The sequence below is a fragment of the Marmota monax genome, unplaced genomic scaffold (genome assembly GCF_021218885.2).
Source record: "Marmota monax isolate L192 unplaced genomic scaffold, Marmota_monax_Labrador192_F-V1.1 WCK01_AAM20220418_F8-fsc00009, whole genome shotgun sequence".
NCBI lineage: Eukaryota > Metazoa > Chordata > Mammalia > Rodentia > Sciuridae > Marmota > Marmota monax.
Window position 1 is genome coordinate 9,005,167 of NW_026694710.1, and position 16,726 is coordinate 9,021,892.

Here is a 16,726-nt window from a genome sequence, read left to right on the forward strand (position 1 = left end):
AGGAATGTAGGTATTTGGAGCTAAGGGATCATGGAGGTTTCCACCAAAATTTCAAAGAAAGGCTTAGGAAGCCAGACAAAGTATAGCAAGGTCAGAATCTCAATGTGAGAGGATTATATGTAAAGCTGTGAAGGTAAAGCCAAAGCTGGAATGGAGATCCTAGAATAAGAGGTACCAGTAAAGTGGACTGTTTGCTGAAGAAAAGCTGCTGGATTAAGAGAGAATCAGGCTAAGGGAGAGGCCAAGAGCACAACAGGCAAGATTAGAGGTGCTCTGTTTGGGGAGCACATTTATTTGCCTTTTGTCCTAGAAACTATAGATGGAATAAAAGGACCCGTTTGCCTAGTTGGGTTTTAGTTTTGTTTTGATCCATCCCTTCTCTCTCTGTCCCTATTCCTCCCTTTTAAAATGGAAATATGTACTCTGTACCACTGTATATTGGATATATGTAACTTGGACTTTTGGGCAATGCTAAAACTCTTAAGATTATGGGACTCCTGGAAATAAATAAATGCATTTCACATTGTAAGATGGACATGAGCTCTTAAAGACCAGGGAAAGTGTGTGATGGTTTGGATATGAGGTGTCACACAAAAGCTCCTCTGTAAATGCAGGAATGGTAAAAGATTATATTACGAGAGCTATAACCTAATCAGTCCATAATAGTTTGAATGGGCTGACTGGATGGTAGCAGTAGGCAGGTGGGGCAAGAGCACAATAGGCAAGATTAAAAGTGGAGGACAGTCCAAGCCCTTTGGAGAGCCCAAGGAGGTGGGTCCCTGGGAAATACACTGAAAGGTTCATCTTACTGCAGCCCCTTTCCCTTACCCTGCTTCCCTGCTGTCTCAAGGTGAACAGGGCTCTAGCACACCCTTCTACCATGATGTTCTGCCTCATCTTGAGTGCAGATCAATGGAGTTGGCCTATCATGGAGTAAACCTCTGAGACCATGAGCCAAAATAAACTTTTCCTGCTCTAAGTTGTTCCTCTTGGGCATTTTAGTCAGTGACAAAAAAAGCTAACAGTTACACTATGTTTATTTGATACAACTTTTAAATAATGCAATTTAGTAGCTGAAACAATGTTTCAGAACTTTAAGCTCCTGGGCATATATTATCTATCTTATTCATTTGGGTATAAAGTAACAAATTATCTGAAAACAGCCTGATGCTTAATAAATCTAAGATAAAAGTCACTTTTCAGAATAAAAACTGGAATAGTTACTAAAATGTAAGTGTTTTCACATAAATATTACTTTAAATTTTTTGTAAAACCATATGCAATTAGTGAATTATCAACAGCTAAGCAGGGCAGAAGTGCAGAAGATAAGAGATCACAATCACTACAACAATCTTACCTTCTGATGTTTTCCATCGTTTCCATAAATCCTCAACAGTTATATGCTTATCTTCTCTGTGCAGATGACTGTGTTTATTAGTAGCATCTTTATATTTCATATCTTCTCTGATAAACTAGAGAAAAGAAAACACTATGTTAAATAGACTAAAATTAACTAATTTAGTTTTGATTTAAAAAATCTTATATGGCTATTTCTCAGCTAATAACTGGTATATTTTTGATACCTATTTGTTACATATATTTTGTGAAGTGCCTCTTACTAATTATCCAATAAAAATATCAGTGTTAAGTACGTATTGAACATTCATTATTTACCAAGTAGAAATTACATAACGAGTATGTCTATACACCTAAAACACACCTACATATACATAGGGTCATTAAGCTTTATGACAATCCTATAAGAAAAATATTATTTTTCTTTAAGACACAGATGAGAAACCAAGGCTAAAAGGGAGTAAATAATATGCTCAAATTAAATAATTTGAGAGATTAAATAATACAGTTGAAATAATGAACAGCAGAGTTCAGATTCCAACCCAAGTAGTAGTTATACTCAAGAGCATAATACATTTTTACAAGAGAATGTTTTAAAACATAATACCAGTCTTTCAATTACTGCATCATATTTCTGTTTTCCTTTTAAAATATTGCTTATAACTTAAGGGCATTTGGTTATGATGTGCAGAACTAATGTATTTTACAAAACTGAAGTATACCCTCTATTAGTCTTACTTTAAAATATATACAGAGCCAGACAGAGACCCACGCCTGTAATCCCAGCACCTCAGGAGGCTTAGGCAGGATTACAAGTTCAAAGACAGCTGCAGCAATTCAGTGAGTTCCTAAGGAACTCAGTGAGACCCTGTATCTAAATAAAATACGAAATAGAGCTGGGGATGTGGCTCAGTAGTTAAGTGACCCTGAGTTCAATCCCTGGTACCCCACCACCACCAAAAAATAAAAATAAACAGTATGTGGGTGTGTGTATACACAGAGAAAGTAATAAAATTATCCTTACAAGAACTAACCAGTTCTATGTTACTTCTTTAATTGTTTCCCACTGTCTAACAAATAAAAAGCAAATTCTTTTTTTATGGCTTACGTATCATTTATAAATTTTTTCCCTGACAATCTTTAAGGCTTATATCCTGATACTCCTCCCTAAAAAGCCTTTAATTATATAAAACCGATATTTTTTCCATGTTCTTTCAACCTCAATATTTCTGATATTCTTGTTTCATTATTGTTTTATTAGCACTTAAATTGATTTTTTTCTGATTCCAAAAACATAAGGATTATTTCAGAAATCTAAAATGCAGAAAGTGAAAATCCCCCACAGCCCCACTTCAGAGGCATATATTTCTGACTTTACACTGACAATTAACATCATCTTCAGACAAAAGATGAGATTTTGCTTTTTACTACAGTGGTTCTATACTAAACTATTTAGCAGTGATATAATATCAACCAAATATTTCACTTTTCTGATCTTCAGTGTGCTTGAATACCAAATACAGAAACAAGATTTTAAGATCAACAAACTATTTAACATGTGATCAAGAGACTAGTGTCAATCGTACTGATTCTGGTCTACACTAGATACTGAAACTGGCTGTGGCCACACTTACCTTTATAGTAATCAGGCAATGTTTTCAAAGCACCTGAATCATGCATTTTATAATACCTCTCCATAAGAGATTGGAAATTCAACATCTGGTCCTTCATCACTATTGGTTTCCATAGCACTAATCCAAAACATTACTTTAGCATTTATATATCTGTTGCTCTAAATATTGCCCTACTCCTTTTTTCTAACTGCTTCTTTTTAAAATTATACTAAAAGGCATCTAATTGCTCCAACTCCTCCTTTCATCCCTCCCATTCTTCCTGACTGATCTAGTAGAGATAACTGGCTTTTAAATAGGAAAACCTAGAGTAAAAATCATAATAATGGACAAAGCAAAGAGGAAGTATGTCCTGGAAATGATCCAGTCACTTAGAACAAATGGCAAGTGTTTCATTTATATGATACATATTTAAAACAACTAGGAAATCCTCTTCATCATATGAACACTTAGGAGCCCAGAGTATAATTCTGGTGCTTCAGAATTATTACAGTTCAGAAATAAGATAACTTCCACATACAACAGATATTGTATTCTAGCTACTTAATATATTAAAAGGACCAGAATGAGTTTATAAAGATCAATAAACCCTTAGACAAACTAAAGAAAGTAAGAAAGCACTAAAATTAACAAAATTCAGAAGAAAAAGGAAATGTCAAAACAAACACTACTGAAATTCAGAGGATCATCAGAAATTGTTTTGAAAATTTATATTTCATTAAGCTAGGAAATCTTGAAGATATTGACAAATTCCTAGAGACATATGACCAAACCAAATTGAATCATGAGGATGTGGAAAACTTAAACAGATCAAGTAATGAAATTGAAGCAGCTATCAAAAGTCTTCCAACAAAGAAAAGTCCAGGACCAGAAAGATTCTCAGAAAAGTAGTACCCAACCACTGAAGAACTAATACCAAGCCTCCTCAAATTATTCCATAATATAGAAAAGGAGAGAACACTGCCAAATTCATTCTACAAAGTCAGCAGCACCCTAACACCAAAATCAAAGACAAATCAAGAAAGAAAATTTTAAGCCAATATACTCGATAAATATACATGAAAAATTCTTAATAAAATATTAGCAAACCATATAAAAAACATTTAAAAGACAAGGCACCATGAACAAGGAGTTTGATCCCAAGGATGCAAGGTTGATTCAATATATGGAAGTCAATAAATGTAATTCACCACAAAAATAGCATCAAGGTCAAGAATCATATAATTAATTACCTCAATAGATGCAGGAAAAGCATTTGACCCATTCTTGTTTACAACACTAGAAAAACTTGGGACAGAAGGAACTTACCTCAACATTGTAAAGCTATATATGACAAACCCAAGGCCAACATTATTCTGAATGAAGAAAAATTGAAAAGCACTTCCTCTAAAAACAGGGACAAGGCAAGGATGTTCACTTTCACCACTCTTATCGACATAGTCCTTAAAACTCAAACCAGAGCAATAAGGCAATAGAGGGAATTAAAGGGATACAAATAGGAAAAGAAGCACTTAAACTATCTCTGTTTGCTGACAACACTCCATATATTTAGAAGACACAAAAAACTCCACCAGAAGACTTCTAGAACTCATAAATAAATTCAGCAAAATAGCAGAATACAAGACCAACACTCATAAATTAATCATGTTCCTGTACTCCAATAATGAATCTGCTGAAAAAGAAATTAGGAAAACTATCCCAGTCACAATAGCCTTTAAAAATTTAAATAAAATACTTGGGAATAAATCTAACAAGGTCTCAAGGTGAAGGACCTCAAGGTCTTAAAAGATGGTAAGATCTCTCATGTTCTTGAATAGGCAGAATTAATATTGTTAAAATGGCCATACTAACAAAAATGCTATAGAGATTCATAGTAATTCCCATGAAAATTCTAGCGACATTCGTCACAGAACTAGTAAAACTAGTTCTCAAATTCATTTGGTAAAATAAGAGACCCAGGGGCTGGAGGTGTGGCTCAGCGGCAGAGTGCTCACCTAGCACATGTGAAAAGCAATATGGAGATTCCTCAAAAAACTAGGAATGGAACTAGCTATCCTACTCCGAAGTATGTATCTGAAAGATTTAAAATCAGCATACTACAGTGACACAGGCACATCAATGTTGGTGGCAGCACAATCCACAAGATCCAAGCTATGGAACCAACCTAGGTGCCCTTCAACACATGAATGGATAAAGAAAATATGGTATATATACACAACACAGTATTACTCAGCCATAAAGAAGTATGGCATTATGGCATTTGCTGGTACATGGATGTAAGTGGAGACTATCATGGTAAGTGAAATAAGCTAGTCCCAAAAAGTCAGAGGTCAAATGTTTTCTCTAATATGTGGAAGCTAAACCAAAATGGGGTACCAGGAGGGGATAAAAAGAGAGAAAGCAAGAAAGAGAAAGGGAAAAAAAGAGAGGGAATTTCAAAAAATTAAAGATTAGTAGAGTAGATGAAGGGGATTGAGCAGCAGGAGGAAATAGGAACAAGAAAAGGGGAAACATTGGAATGAATCTGAACAAACTTTTCTTTGTATACACATGGATGTAGCACAGTGAATCCCAACATTAAGTATATCCACAAGATATTCATTTTAAAAACTATAAATAAATTTCAGAAAGATAAATAAAGGAGGAGAGTAGGGAGCAGGCATTGGGGAACAGGGAGAAGTGCTGGGGACTAAATTCAAGCAAATTATACTTAATATTTTTGGGATTATTTCAAAATATATCCTAATGTTATATATAACTAAAAAAATTTTTAAACCATAATTTTAAGAGAACTCAACACCCAGGAGATGTGACTTATCATCACAGTTAAGTACTCAGACTTTGCAGTGTGACAGACATATATTCAAAATCTGACTCCACTAGTCATATTATTAGATACTTACCTACAAGTTACTTAACCTCTCTTTAGCCTTCTATTTCTATTCTGTACAAGGAATAAAACTGCATATGGTTTTGAAGATTACATTTAAAATCCCTAGATGGTGTGCATAGAAAAATATTTTATAAGCCTAAGTAAATAAATATAACATGAATAATTAATTTTACCCTGACTAAACTGGTGGGATTAATACATATTCTAGAGATGAACAGACACTTATTAGGGTAAGATTACCAGTACTCTTGGATATTCTGAAACAAACTAAATAACACTGAGATGGAGAAGGAAATCACAGCCTCTCTGCTGACAATGTAAGCAAGTTCCAAGGACACCTGTCATCAAAACAACACACTGTCCAAGGTCTGATATGTGAGTCAGTTAAAGCAGATGGATTCCTTATAAACAACTGCAGCATTCTTACTTGAAAATAATTCTCAAATAGCTTGCATAAGATCTCAGAGGAAAGACTATACAACCAAAAACGTACTACTATAGTCCCCAATTTTACAAACAAGAAAACTAAGACTAAGGAAGGAAAGATTAGCCATTTACTCTATTTCATGGAGCTACTTAAAAGGAAAATCCAATACTGAAGGTAAATTTTGAAGAATTTCAAAAAGTTTTTCACCACTGCACAGTGGATGTTCTGTAAAAAATGCACTAATTCCCAAACTCTTAATAGAAAGAAAACACACACACACACACACACACACACACACACACACGAACACACTAATAAAGCATGAATTACCAATATTTTCTCTTCATCCTAAAATTGTTAACTCAAACAGGATGGTTGGTATGTCCACACTCACAGGACCATTCAGAAAACTCCATAAGAACTTATGACCTTCATAACTTACTTATTTTCTGTGCTTTAGTTTCCTTGTCTGCAAGATGGTAAGCCTTTGAAGGTTACCATCTTGTATTAAGTGATTTTTTATAAAGTGTAAAAAAAAATTGGTACATTATTAAACTGTTTCTCAGTAAGTGTAGCCTAGTTCAGAACAAAGCTTGAAAACATTTATAGAACACATACAGCTTCCACTGCAAATGGTAAAACTTACAATGCCTGGCATTTGGTAAAAAATTATCATACATGCTAAGATACAGGAAGATACAACCTAAAATTAGAAGAAAAATCAATCAATCAAAGCCAATCCGAAAATGGCACATATGAGAGAATTGGTACAAAAAGAAATACATTCAAATAGCTATGGTCTATATGCTAAAAAGCTAGGATAAATATTGAACATGATAAGTGAGACATGTAAATCTAAAGTTTAAAAAAATCAAAATTTTAGACAAGAAAACTGCAATTTATAGGATAAAAAAATAGGTTTAGCCAATTTTTACACTGCTGTGACCAAAAGACCTACAAGAACAATTTAGAGGAGAAAAAGTTTATTTTGTCTCATGGTCTTGTGGGTTCTACCAAAGTCAGCTAATTCTGTAGTTTTGGGTTCAAGGTGAGGCAGAATATCATGGTAAAAGGGTATGATGGAGGAAAGTAGCTCAGGACATGGCAACCAGGAAGCAGAGAGGCAGATCCACTCACCAGGGACAAAATATAAACCTCAAGGACAAGCCCCCACTGATCTACTTCTCCAACCATACCCTATTCTGCCTAGAATTGGATTAACACACTGATTAAGTCAGACCTCTCATAATCTAATCATATCACCTCTGAACATTCTTGCATTGTCTCACACATAAGCTTTGAGGGACACCTCGTATCTAAACCATAATATATATTGAGATTAATGGCAAAACATGGAAGATGAAAATACTAGCAAACTCAAGTAAAATCTAGTGAGCTGTGGAACAACCTCAGCAGCCTAACATATATAACTGTAGGTCCTGAGTAGAGGAAAGAGGGTGACAAAAAATGTATCTGAAGAAATACAAAGTTTTTCTAAATCTTATTAATAAAACTATGAACCCACCGATAATAAAAAAAATCACTAAAGGATCAAGGATGTGGCTCAATGACAGCATCACCCCACCCCCACAATAAATAGATAGATAGATAGATAGATAGATAGATAGATAGATGGGATGCATGTGTGTGTGCGCGCACACGCACACACACACACACAATGAGACATAATACTCAAACCCAGGGATAATGAAAATGTCTTAAAGCAAAAGGATGGAAAGGAGAGAGAGATTAAGAGAAGACCATATTTTTTATCAGATGCAATGCAATGCAGAAAACACTTAAGCATTGTATACATATACATATATGGGTATATGAACACATATATATAAAGTAGCTACCTCTGGTTATTGTTTTTGTTCTTACTTTGTTTGTAGTACTAGGGATTGAACCCAAGGGGGCTTTATCACTGAGTCACATCCCCATCCCTTTTTATTTTAAGATACACTCTTGCTGAGTTGCCCTGAAAATCCTCCTCAGACTTTCAAGTAGCTGGGATTATAGATGTGAGCCACCACACCCAGATACTGGTTCTTTTTTGATACTGGAGCTCTAATTACGTTGTAGAATACTAGCAGTGGTAGCATATTATTATGTGTTATTACAAGGTCCTATTAGTTATGTCTAGTTTCTATCACTGAGAAGTGTGTGTTTATATACTACTACTGCTTAGCAACTACTTATAAAAGTGAAAAACAAAATTCTTTGGATGGTTAAACACTAAAATAATTTAGCATCAGGATTCCTGTACTACTAGAAATGTTTAAATTATTTTCAAATGTCTTATGAGCAGAAGAAAAACAATACCAGATGGAAATGTGAATCTTCATAAAAGCATTAAGATTACTGGCAATGTAACTATGCAGGGAAATACATGCAACTATGGTATAGGTCAATGCTATTTCAATAAAGCTGTTGGGGGGAAAAGATGTGCTCTTTTAAATAATGTATAGGAAATGACATATTCATAAATCAGTGGAAGCCCAAACTAGTATAATTTTTGGAGGGCAATTTTAGCAAGGGATTCTTTAAATTATAATACAGGTATATAGTATTTGTAGATATGAGAATATCAATAAGACATGAATTCTATATTTTAGAAGTTTTTACTTTCTGCAGAACTAACAAATCTGTTTCATGTCATAGAAATGTAAAGACTACATTCAGTCTGAACACTTAAATTATGAAGTAGCTATCACTGATTCTTTTTGATACTGGGGATATAATTAAGTAGAGTACTAGCAGTGAAAGTGTATTCAATTATGCATTATTACAAGGTCCTATTAGTTATTTATAGTATCTATCACAGAGAATAGTAGTGTGTCTTATGTTTATATGCTACTACTGCTTAGCAAGTAGTTGGCAAGTACTTAAAAGAAAGCAATGCTATATTTATAAGATATAATCATTTAGAACTACTCTTCATTAAAATAGCTTAATTAGTCAATTAAATTGATGTAATATTTGTAAAATAAAAATGTTAAAACTTGTTGCTATAATTTGAATCTTAAATGTACCCCAAGGTCCATGTGTTAAAAGCATAGTCCCCAGCTTGGCCTTTTGAAAGGTGTAGAGACCTTTAAGAGATCAGGCCTGGTGGTGGTAGGTCTTTGGCTATTAGGGGCTTACTCTCAAAGAAGACTGTGGAACCCTTCTCTCTTTCCTTCATTCCGGTCATGAGATGATCAGGCTTCCTCTGCCCCATGTTCGCTTCATAATATAGTACTTCATCATAGGCCGGAAGCAATGCACCAACCACCAATGGCCTGAAATCCACAAAACTGTAAGCCAAAATAAATCTTTCTTTTTTAAAGTTGATAAGCTCAGATATTTTGTTATAGCTACAGAAAGCTGACAAATAAATATATTAGGTACTATGTTTGTATATGATGTTATGAACATAATGAAAAAGAATATTCTAAGAGAAAAATACATAAAGATAAAGTGAATGGGAAATGCAGGAGGTCATCAGGAAGACTAGATAAGCAGCCAAGAGAGACAGTACTTAGAGATTAAACTGTGAGCCCCTGCATACAATAAAGACCCTGAAGCGAGATGGAGGTATCTCAGAATAGGGCACATGGAAACAGACTTAAAACTATCTCAGAACAATTCCTTGTGCATAATGATTAAAAGTTACCATCAGTTTTTTTGAAAACAGAAACTGGACACTAATTTCATAACTACTACACAGCCTTTATTTCATATTTTAATAAACTACACAGTTCTCATTGAAAATAAACTCTAAATTATATTAAATTATATTAATTAGTACTTATCACCTTAATTTAGGTCCTATCTCTTTAATTAATTTATTTAGTTACCAACAGAAGAACATTAGTACATAACTGCCTTAAAATACATATGGAACTGTGAGATAAAATAAAACTCCATCATTTAGACCATAAAATCCAACATATCAAAGTAAATTCTGTAATTACTATGCTTCGAAATATCTTAAATAAACACAGACACTAATAACTCTGAGAAAGTTTAGTGACACCTGGTTTTCAGAGAATTCCTTTAACTATAAATCTGGATACCAAAATTCAGATTATGGATAATGTATCAAAAAATTAATTTGTCAGGATTCACTGTGTAATAGAATAAAGGATAGTAAGAATATCCAAACAAAAACAAAACCAATTTCATCCTAAATAAGTACAAAGTGTTACAGGGAGATTACAGTATAAGTAAAAAAATATATTCTACCAAGCAACAAAATGAACACATTGTAGTATAGTGCTGATTCACTAAGCCATGGCTTATCTATCATCACCACTCTATATTAATTATTGTACAGATTTCCTCACCTTCACTCCTTAAAAAGCTAACAGTTTAAAAAACAATAAATAAATAAAGGAAAGACCAGCACAGTAAAGAAACGGAGAGAGGAAGTAGCGGAGGGAAAAGAGGAAGTACTAGGGACTGAAACTGAGAAAATTATATTTCATGTATGCATAATTATAGCAAAACAAACCCTACTATTATGAGTAACTTAAATGTCCTAACAAAAATATTTTTTAAAAAAGGTAACAAGCATTTTCTGTTTACCAAAGACTCCACTTCTTAGAAGCCACTACCCTTCTCATCCATTAAGCTTGAAACTAGTCATGTGCACCATACAGATAGTAATTACTATTTCCTATTTTTAAAAAAGATTATAGAGTATGTATAGTAATACTTAATGTATCCAACATCAGAAAAAGAAAGTACATCTAAACTACTGAAGATTGCCTCTTTCAGAGCAAAAACATTCTAATTTTAAGCAATTGTAATGAAAACTTTCTGAAATGGAAGAATTTTTAAATGAAGTATTAACAAAAGAAGTACTTTTAAATGTGTTAACAATCTTAACAATAATCATGGTCATTATTATGAATATTATTGCAATCTATAACTATAACACTCATAGTCTACCAGTCTACATACACCTCTGTGGAGGTGTATGTCAGGAAGCCTAGCCAACTAGAATATCCCTATTCCTGTGCTTACAGTATGTAATCATGTCAGATCAATTAGACCCAAAATGAATTTCACTTTTGCTGGTATGACTGAAAAAAATAAATTTTATTAACTGAGGCTATAAAACTAATAGGATTTGACTTAGGGCTGTTAATAGATATTTGGGCACCATAAAGGGAGACAGCCTGAGAATATGGCCAACAAAGAAAACAGATGAGAGATGTTTGAGCACATGAATCCAACCATACCTGACTAGTCCTGTGACTCAATACATTTCCTCTTCTACTTTGGCCAATTATAATGGAATTCCTTTCATGTATCATAGCCTTATTATGGAATGTTTTAAAAACAAATGGAGAATTGTAAATATAAGGAACCTCAAAATCCAACTGGCAAACTGCTTTTATAAAGCAGACTATCTAACTATACATTATTATGACTACATATGCTGTTATGGTTTAAAAATACAGTGTCCTCCAAAGCTAATATGTAGAACAACGCAAGAATTTTCAGAGGTAAAATAGATTAGAGAGGCGAAATGAGAGGTGTGCCCTAATCAGTGGATTAATCCACTGATGGATTAAACAGGTGGTAACTGTAGGCAGGGAGGGTATGGCTAGAGGAAGCAGGTCACTGAGGGGCGTCAATTTGGACTTTGTATTTTGCTGCTGGTAAAGAGAGACCTCTCCCCAGTCCCTTCTCCCTCTGTCTCCTTCCTGGTTGCTACATTCTGAGCTGCTTCCCCTGTCACATCCTTCTGCTATAATGTTTTGCCTCACCCCAGGCCCAAAGGTATGGAGTCAGCTAGCCATGAACTGAACCTCTGAAACCATAAGCCAAAATAGATTTTCCTCTTCTACATTGCTCTTCAGGTATTTTGGTCACAGCAAAGAAAAAGCTGACTAAAACATATGCTTTCACTGAAAACTAAGGGATATGAAGCCATCCAAATTTTGTTTCCACTTTATGTGAATCAAAAGGAAAGGCATATGCTACACTGAAGTCAGATAAACGGGAAGAAAAGAGTGCACAAAAATGTAAGCCCTCAGAAGGACATGCAAACATATGCATACACACACACACACACAAAAAAAAAAAAAAAAAAAAAAAAAAACTGTGGCAGCAAATAATGAGATCCCTCCTTCAGAAAGAAAAAAATATCTAAAGGTGAAAACCAGAATCATAGGCTGGGAGGTATAGCTCAGTGGCAGACTGTTTGCCTAGTAGGTGTGGGCCTGTGAGATCTAGCCCTAGCACTACCAGAGGGCGGGGACCATAGGTGAGCGAGCACCCCAGAGCTATATTGAACAGTTCCTTCCATCTGGGAATCTTCCCCTCATTACCGACTTTCAATACCAAGGTTTGATCAGACCACCTTAAGCAAACTAAATGGTTCTTATCAGAAATTCTAATAGGTTTTCACTTATATTTTCTTCTAATTTGTGTAGCTTCACTTTTATCATTTAAATTTTAATTGATTTATATTTGATGTAAGATAAAAATGCAGGGATCTAGTTTTATTTTCTCTAAAAATTACCTAAGTATTATTTATGGAAATAGTTTAATATCCCCAATATCTGCAATGTTATCACACTGTAATTTAAAATATGGGCCAAGAATGGTGATGCACACCTATAATCCCAGTGGCTCAGGAGGCTGAGGTAGGAGGATCACAAGTTCAAAGCCAGCCTCATCAACTTAGCAATGCCCTAAGTAACTCAGTAAGACTCTGCTTCTAAATTAAATATAAAAACGGGCTGGGGATGTGGCTCACTGGTTAAGTGCCCCTGGGTTCAATTCCCAGTACCTAAATAAATAAATAAATAAAGTGTGGTATTGTATCAATATTTTCCCAAGGTTCAATCTAATAATACATGATTCTATTTCTGGCATATTTATTCTATTAATTGAATTTACAGATGCTTCTCAACTTAAACTGAAGTACTATCCCACTAAGCCCATCATAAGCTGAAAATATCATAAGGTAGAAAAAAATTTAATATATCTACCACAAATCATAGCTTAGCAACAGAGAACACTGTAGAGTTATTTCTTGTTTATTCTCATAACAGCAGAGTTTAGGAGCTGTAGTTGCAATGTCCCAATGTAGAGCATTGTAAGAGACTATTATACTGCATTTTCCTGGCCCAGGAAAAAAATCAAATATTCAAAATTCAAAATACAGTTTCTACCAAATATGGACCACTTTCACTGCATTGTAAAGAAATGTAATCCAAAACTATCGTAAGTCAGAAACCACCTGTACCTGCTTTATCTTAATACTAACGGAAGAAAAATTATGATTTTTTGCATGTGGAGCTTATATAATGACATTATAAACAAATACAACAGTTTTACATGTAAGTTAGCATCAATTAGCATCAGTTAGCATCAATCTAACTGACATCACTGTAACTTTCTAAATCCACGATGGATTCCAAGTCTACTAGTATTTGTGTTTGTGAGTATGTATATTGTTTTGCTTTTAATTTTTATAAGACTTTTTTAGAGATTTACATTGACAGCAAAACTAAGCAGAAATCACAAATACTCAAATACTCCCCACCCACACCATACACATTTTTTTTTCATTTAAACATTCACCTTAACATTAGATTTTAAATTCTATATTAAGCCACCTTCACAAATCAGTAGACAGATGCACACAGATGCATAGTTATTGAGTTTTGGAGAAACATGGTTTGGGTAATCATTAAGAAAAACAGATATTCAGTGGTTGTTAACTTGGACATTTTATTACTTTAATTGAGACTGTTTCCAAAAGTTATTAGGAAAAATCATTACCAAAAAATAGTGAAAACAGGACAAGCATGGTGGAACACACCTATAATCACAGTGGCTCTAGAGGCTAAGGCAGGAGGATCACAAGTTCAAAGCCAGCCTCAGCAATCTAACAAGGCCCTAAGCAACTTAGGATGACCCTGCCTCTAAATAAAAAAATTTTAAGACTTGTGGGGGAGGGGGCAGCAGTGGATATATGCCTCCATGGTCACCTTTAGGTTCAATCCCTGATACCAAAAATAAAATAAAATAATTTTTAAGTGAAAATAAACTTTGAAAATACTAATTTAAAGCTCTTAAGAATCTGAGCATTTAGTATTGGCTTCTAGTTTAATAAACATACAAATTTTAATTTGCATTGAGATAAAATACCATGAAAACACAATGTAATCAATTATTCACATAAATGTTGATTTAGTATCTATTATGGACCAATGATGGGTACATAAGGACAAAACAAATACTTTATACTTGTACAGAACATACTTCCTAGCACATAGAAAAAATCAAATTAAAAGTATTTTTTTTAAGTATATTGTTACTTGAAACAAGCAAAGATTCTAAGAGAATAAAAATATTTGCATTGTTTCACAGTCCATGAAATAAAGTGTTTATACAAACTACTTCTATCCCTGTCCCATATACCATATTTCTTACATTTCTTTAAAAATAACCTTTCCCGGGGCTGAGGATGTAGCTCAGTGGTAGAGCACTTGAGTACTATGGGTGAGGCACTGGATTCAATCCACAGCACCATGTAAAAAAAATAAATAAAATAAAGTTATAAAAAATATATTTTAAAAAGATAACCTTTCCCTTCTAATTTTATGATTTATTGTCAAATACTTTATAACAATTTTTAAATTAATTTTAAAAGTAATCTTTAAAAATCATCAGTGATCCACTTTGAGCTGATTTTTGTACAGGGTGAGAAAGAGAGGTTTAATTTCATTTGGCTACCTGTGGACTTTGGGTTTTGCCATCACCATTTGTTGAAAAGGCTATCTTTTTTCCAGTGAATGTTTTTGGCACCTTTGTCTAGTATGAGATAAACTGTATTTGTGTGGGTTTGTCTCTGTGTGTCTTCTATTGTGTGCCACTGGTCAATGCATCTAATTTAGTGCCAATACCATACTGTTTTTGTTACTATAGCTCTGTAATATAGTTTAAAGTCTGGTATTGCGATGCCTCCCGCTTCACTCTTCTTACTGAGGATTACTTTAGCTATTCTGGGTCTCTAATTTTTCCAAATGAATTTCATGATTGCGTTTTCTACTTCTATAAGGAATGATGCTGGTATTTTAACTGGAATTGCATTGAATCTGTATAGGGCTTTGGGTAGTATGGCCATTTTGACCATATTGATTCTGTCTATCCAGGAGCATGGGAAATATTTCCATTTTCTGAGGTTTTCTTCAATTTCTTTCCTTAGGGTTCTGTAGTTTTCATTGTAGAGGTCTTTCACCTCTTTTTTAAGATTGATTCCCAGATTTTGTTTTGTTGTTTTTTTTTTTTTTTTAACTATTGTGTATGGGGTAGTTTTCCTAATTTCTCTGTTAGTGGATTCATTGCTGATGTATGAGTTTGATTTATGGGTGTTTTGATTTCATATCCTGCTAATTTGCTGAATTTATTTATTATTTCTAGAAGTTTTTGGTGGAATATTTTGGATCTTCTAGATACAGAATCATGTCATCAGCAAAGAGTGACATTTTGAGTTCTTCTTTACCTATTTGTATCCCCTTAATTTCTTTCTTCCGTTTAATTGCTCTGGCTAGAGTCTTAAGGATGATATTGAATAGAAGTGGTGAAAGAGGACATCCTTGTCCTGTTCCAGTTTTCAGAGGGAATGCTTTCAATTTTTCTCCATTTAGAATGATATTGGCTTGGGTTTAGCATATATATATATATAGCTTTTATGGTGTTGAGGATGTTCCTACTATCCCTAGTTTTTCTAGTGTTTTGAACATGAAGGTGTGCTGTATTTTGTCAAGTGCATTTTTGTAACTATTTAGATGATCATATGATTCTTATTTTTAAGTCTATTAATATGATGAATTACATTTATTGATTTCCATATGTTGAACCAACCCTGCATCCCTAGGATGAATCCCACTTGATCATGGTACACTAGCTTTTTAATGTTTTTGTATGTGATTTGCCAGAATTTTATTGAGAATTTTTGCACCTATGTTTATTAGAGATATTGGTCTGAAGTTCTCTTTCCTTGATGTGTCTCTTACCTGGTTTTGGTCCATAGCATGAGTTTGAAAGGGTTCCCTCCTTTTCTATTTCATGGAATACTTTGAGGAGTATCAGTGTTAATTCTTCTGCGAAAGTCTTGTTGAACTTGGCTGAGAATCCATCTGTCCTGAGTTTTTCTTGGTTGGTAGGCTTTGATGGCAATCTGTTTAAATCGTGTATGACCTCCTCATTCAGTTTGGGTAGGTTATCTATGTATACAAATTTGTTGATATCGTTGGCATTTTCTATTTTATTGGAGTATACATTTTCAAAATAGTTTCTAATTATCTTTTGTATTTCAGACATGATGACTGTGATATTTCCTTCTCCACCTCGTATTTTAGTAATTTGAAATTTCTCTCTTTTTCTCCTCATTATCATGGCTAAGGG

At 33.9% G+C, this 16,726-nt stretch overlaps 1 protein-coding gene across 5 annotated transcripts in view; it reads right to left on the bottom strand.

Annotated features, from left to right (window-relative positions):
* Stim2 (stromal interaction molecule 2) overlaps positions 1-16,726 on the bottom strand; it is a 176,298-nt gene that overhangs the window by 72,750 nt on the left and 86,822 nt on the right. For all 5 annotated transcript variants that reach the window (XM_046423810.2, XM_046423812.2, XM_046423813.2 and 2 more), the window contains exon 3: positions 1,358-1,472. In XM_046423810.2, coding sequence (XP_046279766.1) covers positions 1,358-1,472 — 115 coding nt within the window. The remainder of the gene's footprint in view (positions 1-1,357; positions 1,473-16,726) is intronic.